At 35.3% G+C, this 18982-nt stretch overlaps 1 protein-coding gene across 1 annotated transcript in view; it reads right to left on the bottom strand.

Annotated features, from left to right (window-relative positions):
- HCRTR2 (hypocretin receptor 2) overlaps positions 1–17496 on the bottom strand; it is a 112297-nt gene extending 94801 nt beyond the window's left edge. Inside the window, exon 1 of the mRNA XM_039853087.1 lies at positions 16903–17496. Coding sequence (XP_039709021.1) covers positions 16903–17125 — 223 coding nt within the window. The 5' untranslated portion in view covers positions 17126–17496. The remainder of the gene's footprint in view (positions 1–16902) is intronic.
- Positions 17497–18982: the final 1486 nt, after the last annotated feature.

Consider the following 18982-nt stretch of genomic DNA (forward strand, 5'->3'; position numbering starts at 1 on the left):
AATCCTTCCTTTTCCTGCTCTAATTCCACCTACTGGTTTTGTGCTTCGTTTTCTTATTTTTCTGCCTAATCCCAGTTCATAGCAGGTCTTTTTATCTTCTCTCCTCTGATAGTGATTCATTTATTTATTATTAAATTTATTGGGGGTGGCATTGGTTAATAAAATTATATATAGGCTTCAAGTATACAACTCCATAACACATCATATGTACATTACATTTGGAGACCTCATATAATAGGAGGCTTACCTTTACATTTCCCTATAGCAGAGATTCTTATATTTGGTGTACTGAGGCCCTATTTTAAATGTAGATTCTAGAGTTACCACTCCCTGAAATGCTAACTGAATAGGTCAGGAATGGATCCTGAAATCAAAATTTTTACCATGTACTCCAGTTTATTGTTTTGCTTTTTGATGTATGGCTCAAGGTGATCCTTTTCATGATTTAGAGAAACAGCTGTGATGATTTCATACAGGAGAAAGCCAAGAATAAAATAATAGGTAAGAAAGAATTTTCTATTTACTATGTAGTTCCTTCTATAGTTTTTCATATAAATAGGGAATATGTGAAAAGATATGGAGATAAAAATCGACACTAATTATAAATCACAGTTTATTTCACCTGGCTTGTCTTGTTACTTGAACTCCTGACTTTATATTCAAATGCTCCATACACCTCTCTGTACTATCTCAAAATTAGAATATCTAGCAACAAATTTGATTCTTTCTCCTTCTCTACTTCTCACCTCTTCCTCCCCAGGGTCCCAAGAAAGGCCCTCAAGAAACGGCATCAACATTCGTTTACTTGTCATGAAAATGTCAACTCCTCTCTTTTTCTCACACCCATATGCAATCCATCGGCAAATCCTATTGGTGCTATTATCAAAATATACCCTAAATATCACCACTAGAATATAAGTTTTCTAAGAGAAGGAGCTTCGTATATTTTGTTTGCTGTTATAGGCACACGATAAATATTTTTGAATCAACAAATTTATTTAGTGTCACAAAAAAGGTCTTATCACTTGATGTACCTATTAAATATTTACCTTTCCTTTTATGCTTTTAATTATTCAAAAAAACATAGTCTAAAGTAATTCTCACAAAAACTGTATGTATTGTTGCTTAGCTCCCTGCCCCTCCCCCCCGCCCCCACACAATCTCTCAGAGTAGCAAACTAATCCTGAATGGCAGGTGGTTGATCAAGTCCTGCTTCCTACTAGATGGTTACACATATATATACTCCTCTGGCAATTCTAACTCATCCTGCCTTGGCAAAATTCATCTCGACCTCACTACTCACAGCACTTGATTCTTCTTCATAGTTCCTGTCTGTGTTTAAAAAAAAAAAGAGAGAGAGACAAATAAGATAATATTTTTTCTTTGGGTAAATACGTCTATTATTCAGAAGATTATTTTCTGTTCTCCATCAATTCCCTACATTTGGCGAGTTGCCAATATCTATCTCCAGACTGTCTATATTTGTTTCATTTATTTTTTTTTTTCCATATTCAATTTCACTACCTTGGTTTTATCCTCACAATCACTTTTCCTGGAAAGTCTCAACAGGCCTCTCACTGGTTTCCCAGTATAAGGTCTCTTCTCATAACTTCCACTCATTCTACCATTGCTCTGGAATAATCTTCCTCTGGGAGCTCTGATATATCTAAATTCAGTTTTAAAGACCTCCAGAGATTTCAAACTTTTAAAAATTGAATCCACCATGATATAACACAACAGGTATCTGTGTGTCAGATACCCACAAAAATAAAGAAGACCACAAAATAAGCATCAGAGGAGATTATTTGAAGTCTCTATTACATTTGAAATTACCCAGACAAGTCATGAAAGCCCATGTTTTACTGAAATTCCCTGAGTGACGTTTTTAGCATGGTTATTTATATATCTGCTAGCAATCATAAACTTACTCTTGCTACTTCATTGACTTAGGTGTAATTTCTTTTCCTCCTTTGGAACTTTTCAAAATTATACTCACATGCCAACTATACCTCAAATGCTACTTCCTTGGCAAAAGAATACTTCCTATCCCAAACCAGACCCAACTTTTATGTTTCTATGTTCTAACATTTAGCATATACCTCTTTAATAACACTCATACTATAGTCTGTTGTTTACATGTTACTCTCTCTCACAAGATTAGAAATTCCTTGTAGGTAAGGACCATGCCTCATTTACTTCCGTGTTTCCTCTACAGGATGCAATAAAACAAATTACACCTTGTGGGTGTTCAGTAAGTATTCGCTGAATGAAATAAGAAAAGGAAATAGCTCTAAATTAGATAAGCTCGAGAAAATCAATGTGTTGGTTCAGTCTGCTTTATTTTTTTGCTCACTTTGTGCTTGTGTAGTTAAACTGTGCTCTCTGCTTCTTCTCTATGCTGCTTTTACCTTCATTTGGATGATCGAGATAATATTTCCATGACTTTAAACCAACAATCTATAGATACTGCCATTGTTGCTGATGGTGACTGAGCACTCAGAGAAATATTATGAACTCCTATTTACCAGGAGAGAAAATCTATGCCAGGTTGATTTTTGCTGCTGCTCCTCTTCTCCTCTCTGTGGCCAGGTACCTACGATGAGTTATAGATCACTGAGACAGTGGTGATTAGTCACTGAAACTCTAATCTCTTTAAGCTGAGTTAAAACATACATGAGAATTTGTGTTGTCCTTAAATTACACACATTGTATTTTTCGACTTGCTATGCACACTAGCATAGATATACTATCCAAGGAGGAAAGGAAATGGAGAACAGAGCACTGCGTTTATTTAGTGTTCAGGAATGGGGAAGCCAAGCAGTGATATGTAAAACTATTTAAACAACTAACATAATAGCAGCTCTCTAATACTAAATTTCACTACCTGAGAAAAACAGTGAAAAATAGCCCAATCACACAGGTTGTTGTAGGATTAACTAAAATGGTGAATGACAAATATTTTTGTTGAAGAGTTATGTAATTAGGACAATATAACCACTCCAAATAGCCTAACATATAAATTCTACTGTAATCCACTTGATTCACAATAGTGAAAAATTTTGATAAAACTGGTTCACTACGTCAAAGGTCTGCTAGAACCAGCAACTCCTCCCTTCTCTGGGCAACGGTACTTTGATTGTTACAAATCTATAATTTGATGGGTATTTCAAGAACCTGAGGACCAGAGTTAGTAAAAAAGTTTACTGTTTTCCTTATTACCCATTAAATGAAGTGTTTAGAACCATCTAGCTAATACCAACACCACTCTTGCACTCCATCTGAAAGTATAATTTTTTTTAACTGTCTGCACTGTTTAGTGTGCTTATGACCAGAATTGTTACAAGTCACTGGCAATGGCAGAATATCAAAGGATTCCTAAAGCAGGGTCTCTGTGGGAATTCCCAAAACATCCTATGCTCAGTCAAGGATGTTTGGCCCTTTTTATTGAAGAAAGTATGAAGTCATGGTAACATTCAGTCTTAGCTCTCTTACCTCATTGAAACACAAATCGTCAAATATTTCCTTAGACTTGTATAAAAACATAAATAACAACTAAGAATTACTTCAAAACAAAAAGCAAAGCAGGTTTAAGTAAGGATTTTGTACATTACATGTTCTCCTTAGTTATTGCAGAAATATATCATGTAATTTGGAAAGATCTTGGTATAACTTCCTTGAGAAAAAAAGAAAAAACAAAAACCTGCTACAGTTTTTAAATCACACTTGCTTTTCATAAGAAAAGCAGAATAGTTTCATGGAAATCTCAAGGGGATCTCAGTGCTGGGGAGAGATTTTCAAATGTTCTCCCCAAATCATTGGTTTAGTAGTTATATAATATTCATTTTAATGTGTGTACTCCTTAAGATAGTGACGAATATTATCACAAACATAATTCAAATCACTGAGGATTTATTTAAAAAGTCATTTCAAAGAAATTTAAAGCCTGCAATGCCTAATTTTTTTAAAAATGTACTTATAACTAAAGTATTCCTCCTGGTGGAAATCTAATACTTTAATTCATTTGGTAGCTAAAACACTCTTCAATGCCTGACACTGTTGAAGACACTGAGGATGCACCCAGAAAAAATAAATAAATAAACAAACGAATCAACATATAATGAATCTATGCTCATGGAACTTATATAATACTTAAGGGAGAAAACAGAAAAATCAATGGATAAACCAAGAATATAATTTCAAATAGTAATAATTTCTATGACAAAAATCAAATGGAATGCTATCAAAGTCCATGAGGTAGGTAGTGATTCTGACTGGGCCTTCTTAGGGACCTTGTCTGAAGATGTGAAATGTGAACTGGGAAGGATCCAGCCATGATAGAGTCAGAGGGGGTTATAAATTGTGAAGACTCTAAAGCAGGAATATATTGAGTCTGGTCAAGGAAAATAAATTTGCTACAATGATCAATGAGATCAAGGGATGTTTCTTCTTACATGAATATTAATTCTAGAATTTACTCATTTCTAATGTATTTATCTTTCTTGCTTCCCTAAAAGCTAGTAATTTACTCAGGAGGTAGTTGAAAATATCCCTTGGCTTTGGGAAGGTCAAGACCCTATATCCACTTTTGGCATTGTTAAAGTTTAGAAAATAGCTTCTTAATCCTGCTTGAAAAAACTAGAGTGTATTAAAATCCTGTTAGCCATATAATGCAATCTCCAAATTGTATCTGTGTATGTACATGTGTATGCATGCACATGCATTTATTTATGTTTTTAAGTTCTTAAATTCTTAATCTCCCTCTTTCCATTGAGACAGTTTGGCTTAATTTCGGTGACTAGTTGCAAAATTCATTATACCTGGGGAGGAGGAATACATAAATCCATAAAATAGGATAATTTTACTGACTTTCAGGAATCTGTGAGTCACCATCACCATTTCTGATGTATTCAAAGAAAAGGTCTTTCTAGGCTTATCCATGTCTGAAATGTAAACTAAGCCCAAGCACATAAATGTTCCAATAATTATAAAGCCTTTTTTTTGCACCAGCTGGTGAAATTTGTTAATGTATCTGTTTTTAAGCTTTCTAAAATTGGGGAACTTTTATATTAAGTATTCTAATTGGATAAAGTTTTAAGCTACTTTTTCATAATAAAAAGTTGACTCAGTTTCACTCAAAGACAAAATGGTTTCATAAGCACTTAACCATACCTCTCTACTTGTATTTCAGAAAGATTAGCACAATCTGTATGTTTTAAGAAAGATAAATTGGCTTCAAAATGGTGTTTATAGTCAATATGGTTCTCTACCAAAGTGAGAGACTTATCAAATTCATTCTTAACTGATTAAATAAGTTATTATATGCAGTATATTTTTGACCCCATTTCTATAAATGTAGTGATAAAATCAAGGCCCCACATGGTTGTGAAACATATGCTTCATAAATTCATTTTAGAATCACTGAGTAGGAATAAAAACAATAAAAATCTAGAAAAAGACATATTTTTAACCACTGTCATATTCCCATTGTGAACTGGAAATAGCAAATAAAATTTATTTATCTTTTTTCTATTTATTTACTTATTTCCAGTTTTAAAACTTCCTATATATATTTGTAAATGTTTTAAATTAAGTTTATTGGGGGTAACAGTGATTAATCACATCATATAAATTTCAGGTATACAATTCTATAATACAACATCTGTATGCTCCATTATATAAAAGTGTTTAAACTAACCTGTTTTACAAAATTTGGGATGTTAACTTATAGAGAAATGTTTCCTGTAATTCCCTAATGGCTGAGCTGGGATCAATTTGATATCTTCATTGATTATTTGAATAATAAAAATGCCATTAAGATCAATTTTTAAATGAGTATATTTAGGGAGTTACAAATAATTTGGAGTAAAAAATTGGAGTTTTAGTTGCAAAATATGAAAAATTTTTGTTAGACCTCAAATTTTTCATCTTTTGGGTTTGCGTGAGTTCAAAAATGATCTAAAGGCCAAAATGATGAATGGCTAGGAGTCTAGTGACCCACTGAAACTCAAAAAAATAAGTTATTACAAAAATAATGTTAGCAAAAATTTTATTGAATATTGGAAAATATTAATACAGCCATGATATACAAGATTCAAACATACAGTTTTCAGGAAAGAAATATGAAAAATTATGTGAAGAGATTTTCTTTTTAAATTTAAACATTCGGCAAAGCAAAAACAGTTTTTCCTATGTTTTAGTCTTCTTTTTTCTTTATTTTTTCCTCTTCATTTTCTCACTTTCTTCTTTTCTCCTTTTCTTCCTTATGCATCATGTAGAAAGTATCATAGAACTAATTATTTAGAAAACTTTGGTTGTTTTATATTATTGATTTTTTTTTCATTAAAGTAGGCTTGATTTAATAAACCCCAAAGAGGACACAAACTCTGGTGTGAAAACCGGAAAGACCTTTACAAGTCCTTCTTCCTTTGGATTTATTCTTTACGTTAACTCCAGGATGTTCTTATAAGAAATGCAAACCAAGGACAACACTCTCCTTCAAACCTTTCAAGGCCTCCTTTTAAACTACAGTGACAAAGCCAGCAGAGACCTTCAGTATTGTACACAAGGCCTTTTGTAACCCAACCCTTATCTAATGCCCTAGCTTCATCTCTAGACTCTCGTCTGCAGTTACACTTGAATTACTCAATTGCTTAACATTCTCTTCCTAGCCCATGCCATTTCACGCATCTTTGATTTTGCTCATTTTGTTTCCTCTTCTTAGAACATCCTTACCCAATCTTCTTCACCTGTATATCTAGAATTTATGCATTAAAACTCAGTTTAGGTGTCATCTTCTCCTGAATCTTTTTCTAATCCCCCAGAGAGAACTAAGTGTCCTTCTTATATACTTTTACTACATTCTGTAACCTATCTATCAGAGCCACATTATATTGAAATAATCTATTAATATGTTTGTGTCTTCTACTGGCTTTTTGGTACCTTGGTTTTTATTATCTTCTTACCCTAGATGCTTAGCACAGTAATCAGCCCAAGTTTTACAAATATTATGTTACTTTTATTGACAAAGATACAAAATGTTAAGTGGATATATCTATCACTTTATCTTATGCTTATGCTATTATTTGTTTCTTCCAAATTCCCTTGTTATGAGTCTATGCAAGTTAAAAAATACTTTTAACTACTGTATAGTTTCTATGACAGAGACTGGGTTCCTATACACTTTCAGCCACACTTGCATTTAGGGTGATACAATGTGACTGATTTGGGCCAAGTGATTATGGCATGATTGACATGTGCTGCTTCTTGGCAAAGACAGTTAAGAGCCAGTATATTTTTTCCAGTTTACTCTTCTCCTACCATGACAACTTTAGACTCTATATCACATCCCCAAATTAAAAATAAAAATAAAAAACTTAAAATAACAAACATGTGTTATCTTACAGCTTCTAAGGGGTCAGGAATCTGTGAGACTCTTAGCTAGTTCTCTGTCTCAGTCTTGTCATTAAGTTTCAGTCAAGATGGAGGGTAGAGGGAAGGGTGATATTGCAGGCATTTGAAGACCCAATCTGGCTCAAAGATTCACTTCCAAGATTATACCTGTGGTTGTTTTCTTCATGGCTGTTGGCTGGATATTTCAGTTCCTTACCACATGGGTTGCTCACAACAAAACAACTTACTTTCCCCAGAGCAAGAAATTCAAGAGCGATAGAGAGAGTGAAGCTCAAGACAGAAGCTGTAACTTTTTATAATGTAATCTTAAAAGTGACATACTATCACTTGTGCCATATGTTCTTGGTCACCCAGACCAATCCTGGCACACTGTGGAAAGGGACTACACAAGGGTGTGAATACCAGAAGATGAGGGGACATTAGGAGTCATCTCGGAGGCTGTTTACCACAGAGGCCACCTGTTAAAGGTGGTACATTAAAAATGGAGAGTACCTAGACCATGAGTTATTGGATGAAACAGACTATCCAACACATGTTAGATATTAAATAAGCAAGGAATAAACTTTTGTGATGCCAAGCCAATGAGAATTCAGGGTTTATTTGGTACTAGGGCATCGCCTAGCTTTTCAGCCAAATAAAGGTCTCATAAAAGGTATGTCTGTGATAATTAAAAGAAAGAGGAGACTATGATAATTAAAAGAACTTCAGATATTCTAGGACTTGTAAGAGTAACTTGTCACTTTAATTAAAACATTGGAACTGTTTTTCTTTTTTGCCATGATTGCTAATTTGGTTAATGTGCATCTGTACTCAGAATGTTACCAAAATCAGCTATCAGAGATGTCATAGCTGAAGGCCAGAAAAGGATAGTTAGCATCCCTTATCTTAACCTCCTCTAATACAGGAAACTGGTAAGCTTTCCTCAAGCTGACACACAACCCCTTGATATTTCTATCTTTTAAGGTGATTTTAAATCATTTCAAGTACTTTAATTTTTTTACTAAATAAGACCTACCTGATAAGATTGTTGTTAAGAATGCATGAGGCTATATATATATATATATATATATATATATATATATATATCTTCTGAAGATTGAAATACTATATGAATATTAAACATTGTTTATATATATTTAATTTGAAAACAAATTACTATAATATATTCTGACAATAATTCCAAAATATTTTAAAGAATAAAGTACATATTTTGGCTCCTTTGTCAAAAATTATTTGCCCATATCTATGGGGGTTTACTTTTGGACTCTCAATTCTGTTCCACTCATCTGTGTTTGTTTTGAAGTTCTTTTAATTAATCAAAACCATGCTGTTTTGATTACTGTAGCTTTGTAGTATAATTGGAAGTCAGATAGAGTGACACATATGGCTTTCTCCCCTTCCCCCCTCAGGATTGCTTTGTCTATTTGGGGTTTTTTGTGCCTCCATATAAATCTGATGATTTTTTACTTTATGTCTTTGAAAAATGCCAATGAGATTTTTATGGGGATTGCATTAAATCTGTATAATGCTTTATGTAATAAGTTCATTTTAACTATGTTGATTCTTCCAATCCAAGAACACGAAATATCTTTTCATTTCTTTGTGTCTTCTTCAATTTCATTTAATAGCGTTCTTATAGTTTTCAGTGCAAAAGTTCTTCACATGTTTCATTAGGTTTATTCCTAGATATTTTATTCTTTGTGTTGCAATTATAAAATGAATTTATTTTATTTATTCTGAAAATTAATTATTAGAGTATAGGAATGGTATGGGGTTTTTGAACATTGCTTTTGTGTCATAAACATACAATGGAGAAAGGAAAGCCTCTTCATTTAAAGGTGCTGGGAAAATTGGACAGCCACATGCAAAAGAATGAAACTAGACTATGGTCTCTCATCATAAACCAAAATTAACTCAAAATGGATCAGGAACTTGAATATTAGACCTGAAAAAATAAATCACATAGAAGAAAACATAGGCACTAAACTCACAGACCTTAGACTTAAAGATATTTTATAAATTTGGTCTCAAAGCCAAGGAAAGTAAAAGCAAAAATAAATGAATGGGACTATATCAAACTAAAAAGCTTCTGCATGGCAAAAGAAACCATCAACAAAGCACAGGGAATGTATTTGCAAACAATGCCTCTGAAATGGGCCTAATATCCAAAATATATAAAGAACTCATACAATTCAACAATAAAAAAACAAACAATCCAATTAAAAAATGGTCAGAGGACCTAAACAGACACTACTCCCAGGGAGACATATAAATGACCAGCAGACATGAAAAGGTGCTCAACCTCACTAGCTACTAGGGAAATGCAAATCAAAACAAGATACCATCTCATCAACAGGACAGTAATAACAAATGTTGGAGAGGTTATGGGCAAAAAGGGACTCTCATGAACTGCTGGTGAGAATACAAATTGGTACAACCACTATGGAAAACAGTATGGAGGTTCCTCTAAAAACTAAGAATTGAACTACCAGCAATGACCCAGCAATCCCTCTCTGGGTATTTACCCAAAAAACTTAAAAATATTTATCTGCAAAAATATCTGCACCTGATGTTCATAGCATTATTCACAGTAGCCAGGACATGGAAGTAACTGAAATGTCTTACGATAGATGATTGGATAAAGAAGATGTGGTACATATTTTCAAAGGAATAATACTCAGTCATAAGAAAAGACAAAACACTGCTATTTAAGACAACATGGATAGACCTCAAGATAATCACGCTAAGCGAATAAGTCAGACAGAAAAAGTTGAAAACCACATGATATCACTCATATGTGAGATATAAAACTGAAAGCAACAAAAAACATGACAAACAAACAGAGACTCATGGACACAGATTAGTGGTTACCAGAGTGGGGGAAGGTAGATAGGGATTAAAGAGGTCACATATTTGGAGATGGAAGGAAATCTAACTTTGGGTGGTAAACACATAAGGCTGTATACATATACAACTTACTGTTGAATAATACACTTCAAACTTATTTGATTTTGTTAATCAATATATCACCCAATAATTTTTAATAAAAATAATTTTAAAAATAAAAAAATTAAAAAGAAAAAAGAAAATATATATTAATTCTGAATAGTTTGTTTTTTGTTTATGAGAAAGTTCTACTGGCAAGAAATTTACTGCTATTTGAAATCTATGTCAAATATATTTACTTGGTTAAGAGATTATCTCTCACTGAGAACAAAGGAATAATAAATAATTCAATCTTAAGGGTCAGTTGTTTAAAATACTGATTGTATATGTCATGTATTTCATTCAACAGCATCCCAAAGTGTTCCATTGTCAGTGTCTAAAGGTCATTTTATTTCTGGTATGATGGGTAATATCTCTTTGGACATATTAAACACCTTATGCTCTAGGAACACTATTATGTGATACAAAGATTGACACATTCAGTCAAATCAGTAGAAACATAATTTTTTTTCTAAAAAGTTAACATTAATTATGTCAAAAAAATAATAAAATGCATGTGTAGGTTTGAAAACTGAAAAAGAAAAAAAATCTTTAGATTATCTGAGATATTAAATGTTTAGACTCTTACCTTAAATTGTGTCTAAAGACAGCATTTTCAATAACAAAATAATCCTTAACCACAGTTCTCTAACATTTATACAATGAGTCACCCCCCAGACCAGGCAAAAGCATTTTTGGCAGCACCTATGTTATCTTGAAATTTTCTCTTGTAAAGTAACTCTAGCCTGACCTTGATTAGTTTATCAAATGAGCTCATCCTCACAGCTGAAGTATTATAGTCTATCAAAGAAATTGCATGACTACATGACAGAACTCTGTGAATTGTCCAGAGGGCACACCTAAGCATCATTTCTACTTTCTTTTCTTCTGTGTTTCTTAATCAGGATGAAGTAATGGAACACAAGTGTCCCATGGAATCTAATAAATTTGTATTTGAAACCTAGTGCTGCTACCTACTATATGACTAAACTTTGGAATAAGTTAAAATAGCTTTTTGAATTTCATTTTTCTCATTTGTAAAACCAAACTATTAATCTACTGGTTAAAAGTTTGTTATGATGTATCAATGAAATACATATATTCAGTGTGGAGCCTGGCATACAGTACTCAATAAATATTTTTCGTTTTCCTTTGCAATGAGAAAAGAAACTGGAGATGAATATTCTCAGCTTCATCCATCACATGACACTGACTTAACCTTAGCAATGAGGCATTACTTAATGGTGCCAAAATCACTAGGAGTGTGGGATATGTCAGAAAGCTAAAAGAAGAAAGATGGAAAGATCTTTCACCAATAAAATAGCACCAGCAGCGGATACTCTTGAAATTTGAGGAACTGATGAGAATTCAAAGACTTTGTAATGCTAACATAGCTAGAGTACCTGAGGATTTGCAAATATATTCTAAAATATGAAATAATAAAAATTCACATAAATATATAAAATACATATGTATGCCCTAATATAATCAAGGCAATACTTTAAAAATGGAATATTGTATTTGTATTCGAGTGTTAGATTTGGCCTCTTGAAAATTGGTATCATTTTCATTATTTCTTTTTCCTCATATCTTTTTTCAAAAATAGGTAGAATCCATTACATTCAAATTATCAGTAGTATGTTATCTCATTAGTGTCTGTCCATGATAAATGTTGCTGTTATCTACAAGACAGACATTTTAAAAGTTTTCACTGAGATTTTTGTTCAAGTCAAAAATATGATTTATTTCACTAAATAAAATAAATGATTATGGTTTTAGTAAAAATGTGGAGGCATCAGGTTAATTATTCAGATAAGCATAGTTTACATTCTGTAACTAAAAACACACAAGTTTAAAGTTTAATGGCTATATTAATATTATCACTTACAGTTACTATCCATGACTTTTATGGAGTCCTAACGGAGATGAATAATGTATCATCACTAACCTGTTTTTGTGTCCTGTGTAGGAAAGGGTGGGTTTACACACACCCACAGAACTGAATTGGGCATGAAGAGAAATATAAATGTCTCTTAGGCTTCGGAGTAGTGAAAACTTATAGCTCTGCCATTTCCATATCTGGGACATAAGAGTAGCTCTGTAAGAAGCAACGCTATTACAGATAATCCTCCCATCCCACCCACCCAATTTAGCTTAACTGTTATTGGGTGGAGTTCTTAAAGGGCAGTGTGCTTTAACTGAGTTAAATCAACATATTACCAGTGTTCATGTCTGTGTGTATGTGGGTGCTATTTAAAACATTAACAGTGACAGACCAACCAACTAACCATTCAAAAACTCAGTGAACGGGACCAGTGCAGGCAAATTTTAACTATGAGGGAAAGAGAGAGAAAATCGTGATAGAAATGACTTTCACCAAGAGGTAGGAAGGCAATGTTAAGCAGTCAGTACAAAGGCACTAAACACCTGTTAGGGGGTGGGTGGGTGGAGCTGGTATGAAAAAGGAGAGTAACATGTGTCAATTCCATGTTAACAATAGCTTTTAGGAAAATACTCGATTGAAAAAAAAGGCTAGGTCCATTTTACTAATTCTTTTTAGGAAAACACTCAGTTCAGAAAAAGGCTACAGCAGAGGTCATAAAGAGCTACAGAATCAAATACTGGCCACAGAGACATAAGATGGCTACAAACCACATCAGGAAGAGACTTTAACAGTGGGACTGAGGGATAGAAATGGGCATTTAGTGTTTACTATGTGTCGAGAAAAAAAATATATATATACATATATACTGTATGCATGCATACATACATACATACATATATATTTATTTGTTCGTAATATATACAGGATATCTATGTATCCTCATAAGATTTCTACGAGGCAGGAATTATCAGCCTTAATTTTCAATTGGAAAAAAAACAGACTTGGAGAGCTCAATAATCTGTGAGTGGTCACATAAGAACCAAGAAGCACAGCTGGACTAGTCATTTGTTGAATGTCCTCCTCATTTTTCATATAGAGATAACAAAAGGGAAGATAGAAGCACTCCAGGTGAAAACTGAAATATCTTTGAATGCAAAAGTAAGAAGAGAGAGAGAGAATAGCTCATTTCCTCCAAATGTTAATGTTTGAACTGACTAGAACCCATCTCTCCATCCAGTTTCAACTCAAGGAATAAGCAGGAATTACATTAAATATATTCTTTTGAATGTTCCTAAGAGTTTTCTCCCCACCACACATATTAATTATAAAAACATAATATTGCTCAAAATGTACTGGTCAAATAATTGGATGCATCTACTTGGCTATAGTACAAGATACACTTAGGGATAGGTTATATGGGGCATAATTTTAAAGATATTGGAAAAACACTGCTTCCAAAAAGAATCTTGTCCCATCTTGCCTCCTGGGACTTAAATTCTATAATTAAACACACATGTCTTTTATTAGAACATGTATACTTATGAAATTCCATGTATGGTAATATTTGCCTTCTTTAGAAAATGCCACTTTTTTTCCAGGAAACTAATTTTCATCTCTGGAAAGAAGCATCTGATAGTGGAGAGAGGATATAATGAGAGAGAGGAACTGGAGGGAAGAAAATAAAGTGGGGATGATCAAGACTTCATCATTATGCTCAGGGCATATCCTGTTACATCATTTCACAAAAGGACATTGTGGGAGAAATGACTTCTAACTGGCACATTATATTTGTAAGATCAACAAGGCTGAGAATTTCCAAGTAGTCAGTTACATGCAAGTGCAAATGGGGAATGGACTGAAGGGTCAGTGATTACATCTGCTACCTACACTGTGGTATTTCACTCTGTTGCTGCTTCATCTTTCATGAATAATATAATCTCTTGCCCTGCCACTCCCTGCATAAAACCACTTATACCAGAGGGGTAAAAAGAAGCAATCTAATCCGTTTTGCAAATTTGACAGTGACATCAAAGAGCAGGAAGTTGTCTGTGAGTAATGACACTGCTCATTTGTTTAAATGTCAAACTTAACTTCATCAACTTTCAGGAAATATGTCAGTAAAGAATAGGTTTAAGTTCAATCAGAGAGGATTTCAGTGTCATTCAGTGCTCAGGAAAATAGCTGTCAGTATCTTCAGAGCACAGTGCTTTGAGTAAATCTTTCTTTTTAAGCTAAACGGAATTGGCTATTTCAGCACTTGGTGCTGTGGACAGTGCTCTCTTCCCTGACATAATGAAAACGAGTTGTCTTACTGTAGAATGTTTCCTTCTTGAGATTAAAACACTTCCTAGGCTAACAAGCACGCACCGCACACCCTGCCCCAAACCATTCAATTAGGCTGTAAAGACTATGTATCACAGGTCTGTGCAAAGCCAGAATGAAATGACAGCCAAGAGAAGCAAATTTTATCACAGAAATAAAGCCTGAGATAAAATTAGAGAAAATAAATAGTTATAAATTGTAGCTAGGCCTGCAAAACATGTCAAAATTTTACTGCAATGCAATAACATTTTTCTCTGGATAGGTTTTGTTGGAGAGAATGATAGTCATTAACCCCTCATGGTAATTTATTAACAGTAGACATAGATGCAAAAGAGAACAAGAAGTATATTTAATAGGCTTGCAGACAATCATGAGCAAGGGATTTATTCTCTATATGCGTTCTAGTTCTAGAGTGGAATATCAATGGAGAATTCTACATCTGAGGTCAAAATCTGAATCATATTCTTCAATAAATCATTTCATTTATCCAATTTATTTTTTCTTCATCTATCAAATGAGAATTACTTTGAGGTGTAAGTGAGAGAATGTATATGAAGAGGTCTGGTTCACAGTAGGTACTCAACAGATTTTCAGTTTGGATTATTCACTTATCATTAAGTGTTGGCATAATGCAGTGAAATGTTGCTATACTAGTGGCCATGTGTCTTAAGAGTTGTAATCCTAAGGATAGATGATGAAAAGAAGGGACACGAGAAAGGCAGTATTATTAATAGATATATCTTTATAACAAAGGACCCTAATCATGTGTATTTCCACCTTCATCCACCTTCTTTGCAGCCCCAAAAGATTTCTTTTATGTTTACCTTTTTAAAGAAACCAAAAAAAGAAAAATAGCCTGAAAATAATACAGAAAGAGGAAACTAAAGTTTTCAGAGGAGTCTTAGCTCTCTTATCAAATATTGTTTTACCAACTTTCTCTAGAATGTCTCTCAGTCACATACTACCAACTACTCTGCCGGCTGAATTGGTGAGAGACTACTTTGAATGTTTCCTGCCCAGACTGACACACTTGGGGAGAGAAGGTAAAAATGAGATTAGTGCTGAAAGCTTGGTTAAGTTCTTCCATTGCAGCTACAAATTATTTGCTTCGGACTTCAAAGTTTCCTAGCCTATCTCACCTCACTCATCTTCTTCTCTTTTTATAACCGAAAATCGAGAGCATCTTCTCCTAGCCTCTCCCATCTCCTCCTGTCATTTTCAACAGAGATTCCCTCCACACTGCCCTCTGCTTTTGAAACGCCTCCCACTCTCCATTCATCAAGATACATGCTCCTTCCATTCACAATTCATGTTAAGTCCTCTCTTCGCTCCCTTCCACGGATCCTTTTCTTTAAGTGGATTTCCCAGCTGCCCTAATAAATTCCATCACTGTAGCCACCATATCGCTATTGCAACCCCTGCTCAACCCTCAGAAATTATGCCGAGGTGGGGAGTGAGTAGGAAATTTATGTTTGTGTGCAAACCTAGACAGTGACAAATAGAGAGAGCCTAGCATTAAGCTTGGTCTTGTCTTTGAAAAAAAAAAAAGAAAAAGAATCAGTTATTAATACTTCCCAGGCCTGGCAACAAGCATGCTCTGGAAAAAAATATTGGTCGAGTGGATGAATGAATGAATGAATGAATGATGAATGAATGGGTGAATTATTTGGATCTCTCTGGTACTTTTCTCAGATGCCCCTCCTTCTTCTTGCTTGTTTCCAGCATGGTTCCGGTATAATTCAGCTTCAGTGCGTGAGTACATCTCCCAGCTTTGCCTGTGTCTCCACTCCCTGCCCTCCTTTCATTACCACCTCTAGGCAGAGCCTAAACCTCCTCGCCAAAGGGCACTCTACCTCTCTCGCAAATCCTTTGTGACTTCAACAGCCTAGGCAAGCTTGCTCTTTAGAGGCACAGCTTTCCATTCTGCCAGCTTTACCTCTCCCCAAACCTCCGAAACACCCAGTCACGTTACACAAAAGGATTACTAATTTCCCCACACCCAAAATCCACCTGGAGATCTGGGTCGCTGCCCTTTTCCCGGCACTTGTAATCTAAAGTGTTCGCAAAAGAAATGCAGTTCCTCGCTTCTCCCAGCAGAAAAAGCAATCACCATTCCAGGATTCAGTCCTGGTTCCTAAAATCAGAAACTTTTTTTTTTTTTTTTAAAGGAAACCCTACCCCGTGAGCAGGAAAGCACCCTTGCTTTTCCTCCCGGGGGAGGGAGTGGTCTCAGAGTCTTTGCAGCCTGGGGTGGAGGGGACGAGACAGCCCTCTGGAGGATTGCCCGGGACAAGACTCACCCAGGACGTTCCCAATGAGAGCCACCACGAAAACGATGATGTACCCAGCGATCAGGACCCACTCATATTCTTTCGGGTGTAGGTATTCCCTCCACAGGTACCGCAGGAATTCCTCGTCGTCATAGTCGGTGGGGTTTAAAAACGGCTCTTGAGTTTCATTCAGCTCCAGAGCAGATGACCAGTTGCGACAAGGGGGTGAGTCCTCCAATTTGGTGCCGGACATCACGGGCTCGAGTCCGGTTCCACTCAGTGATGAAAGCTGCTCTTCTCCTGCCCCATGAGCACTGATGATTCGCGGTGGGAAAGGCTGCTCCGAGAGGCGAGAAGGGGCTCCAGAGCAGAAAATGACGTGAAAAGTTATTGAGCCAATGCCTCCAGAGTCTTATGCCCGGCAACTTCTTCAGCGGCTTTCCTGTCTTTGCAGGCGATTTTGCACCGGGAAGAGAGGCAGCTGAGGACCCAGGGAAGGGACACTGGAGGCTGCAGCAATGACACCCAGAGGAGAAGCTACCTCTGGCTCAGCTCAAGCTCAATTACTCCTCATTCCAGCAGAGTCCGCAGCCCACAGCCTCCTCCCGCGCGGAGGGAGAGCTGAAGCTGAAGTAGGGGGGGAAAAAGTAATGAAAATTATTTTAACCTGTTTCCCTGTCGGTTAACTCTCCCTCTTTTCCGCCTTTTTTCTCCATTTCTCACGTTCAGTTTCTGTAAACCATAGGTAGACCTGTGTAGTTTTGTGGCCGTGGCAAGCATGTCAACACATGGTTAATATAGGATTTATTCATGCATTTGTCTCTGTAATGTAAATATAACGGTAATGAGGGGGAGCCGCTGCGTTCCTTCCGCAGGACTATGCAAAAGTCATTTCAGGGAAATATTTTACCATTTGTTTAGTTTTGCCAATTTAGTACTTGCTGAATCTTTAAGGTGTCCCTTCCTCTCCCCCCTCCTCCAAACTGGGGAATGAGACCATATTTGAACTGAAAGATATATTTAGCTGGAATTCCTGATTACAATAGCAAATGTCATATGAGATAAAGCAAATTCTTGAAGGACACCAAGGGTCATACATGTGCTCATAGTTAATATTGTCAAGAAAAGGAGATACAACACACCAAACAGCCTCAGACGGATTTTCAGTAAGACCTAGTGGTATAAGTGGAAGTGTTCTCTCTGGTGAATTCCACACCCCACAGGTCTTCTCATTGACTCAGTACTAATATTACCTGCCATTCTCTCATTTATTGATTTTTGTCTCTAAGAATAGTATTTCGAGATTTGTCTGAGTTCAGGATCCTTTTATTCACAATAAGTGTGATAAGAATATATTGCATATTGCTTTTGATCGATTATAATTTTAGACTTGGGAGGGACCTTGGAATCATCTAGGCTGAACTTCAGGTTAATATTAGAAGCCTCCTGACAACGTTGCTTATGTATCTCCACCTAGTTTAGATGTGATCACCATAATTTACTACCTCCACCATCATGGGACTGCTCTAAAGATTAGAAAACTGTTCCTTACATTAAAATAAAGTCTTAAACCAGCATTTGTCTTTTTCAGTCTTTACCTCCAATTCTCAGTTTGCATGTTGGTGCTACATGGAACAATCCTTCCACAGGACAATTCTTCACATATTCAAATTGAGCATCTCAGCTCCCTCCCCTTCCCATGCTCACTATGTTCACTTTTTTTCCAATTATTTCCATTGTTTTTCAAATAACACCATCTCTACCACCCATATTTGCTTGGTCTCCCTTTAGACAATTGTCAATATCTTACATAATATGCAACTAAGAGGAAATAGATTATTTGGATGCAACCAATGTTTGTACTTAATTATTTTTTCAAAAGTCACAAGACACTGTTGGTTCATATTGAGAATTAAGTCAACTCCCCGCCCTGACCCTATTCATAATTCTTCATAGTTTTTGTACATTATAGTTTACAAAATTCTTTTATACGTATTATTTTAAAACTCTGAAGGATTCACTATTATTAGCCTCGTTTTACAGATGAGGAAACTGTTCCTGGAGAAATTAAATGATTTATCAAAGGTCAAGCGACTATTAAGTGGCAAAA

The sequence above is a fragment of the Pteropus medius genome, unplaced genomic scaffold (genome assembly GCF_902729225.1).
Source record: "Pteropus medius unplaced genomic scaffold, Ma_sr-lr_union100, whole genome shotgun sequence".
NCBI lineage: Eukaryota > Metazoa > Chordata > Mammalia > Chiroptera > Pteropodidae > Pteropus > Pteropus medius.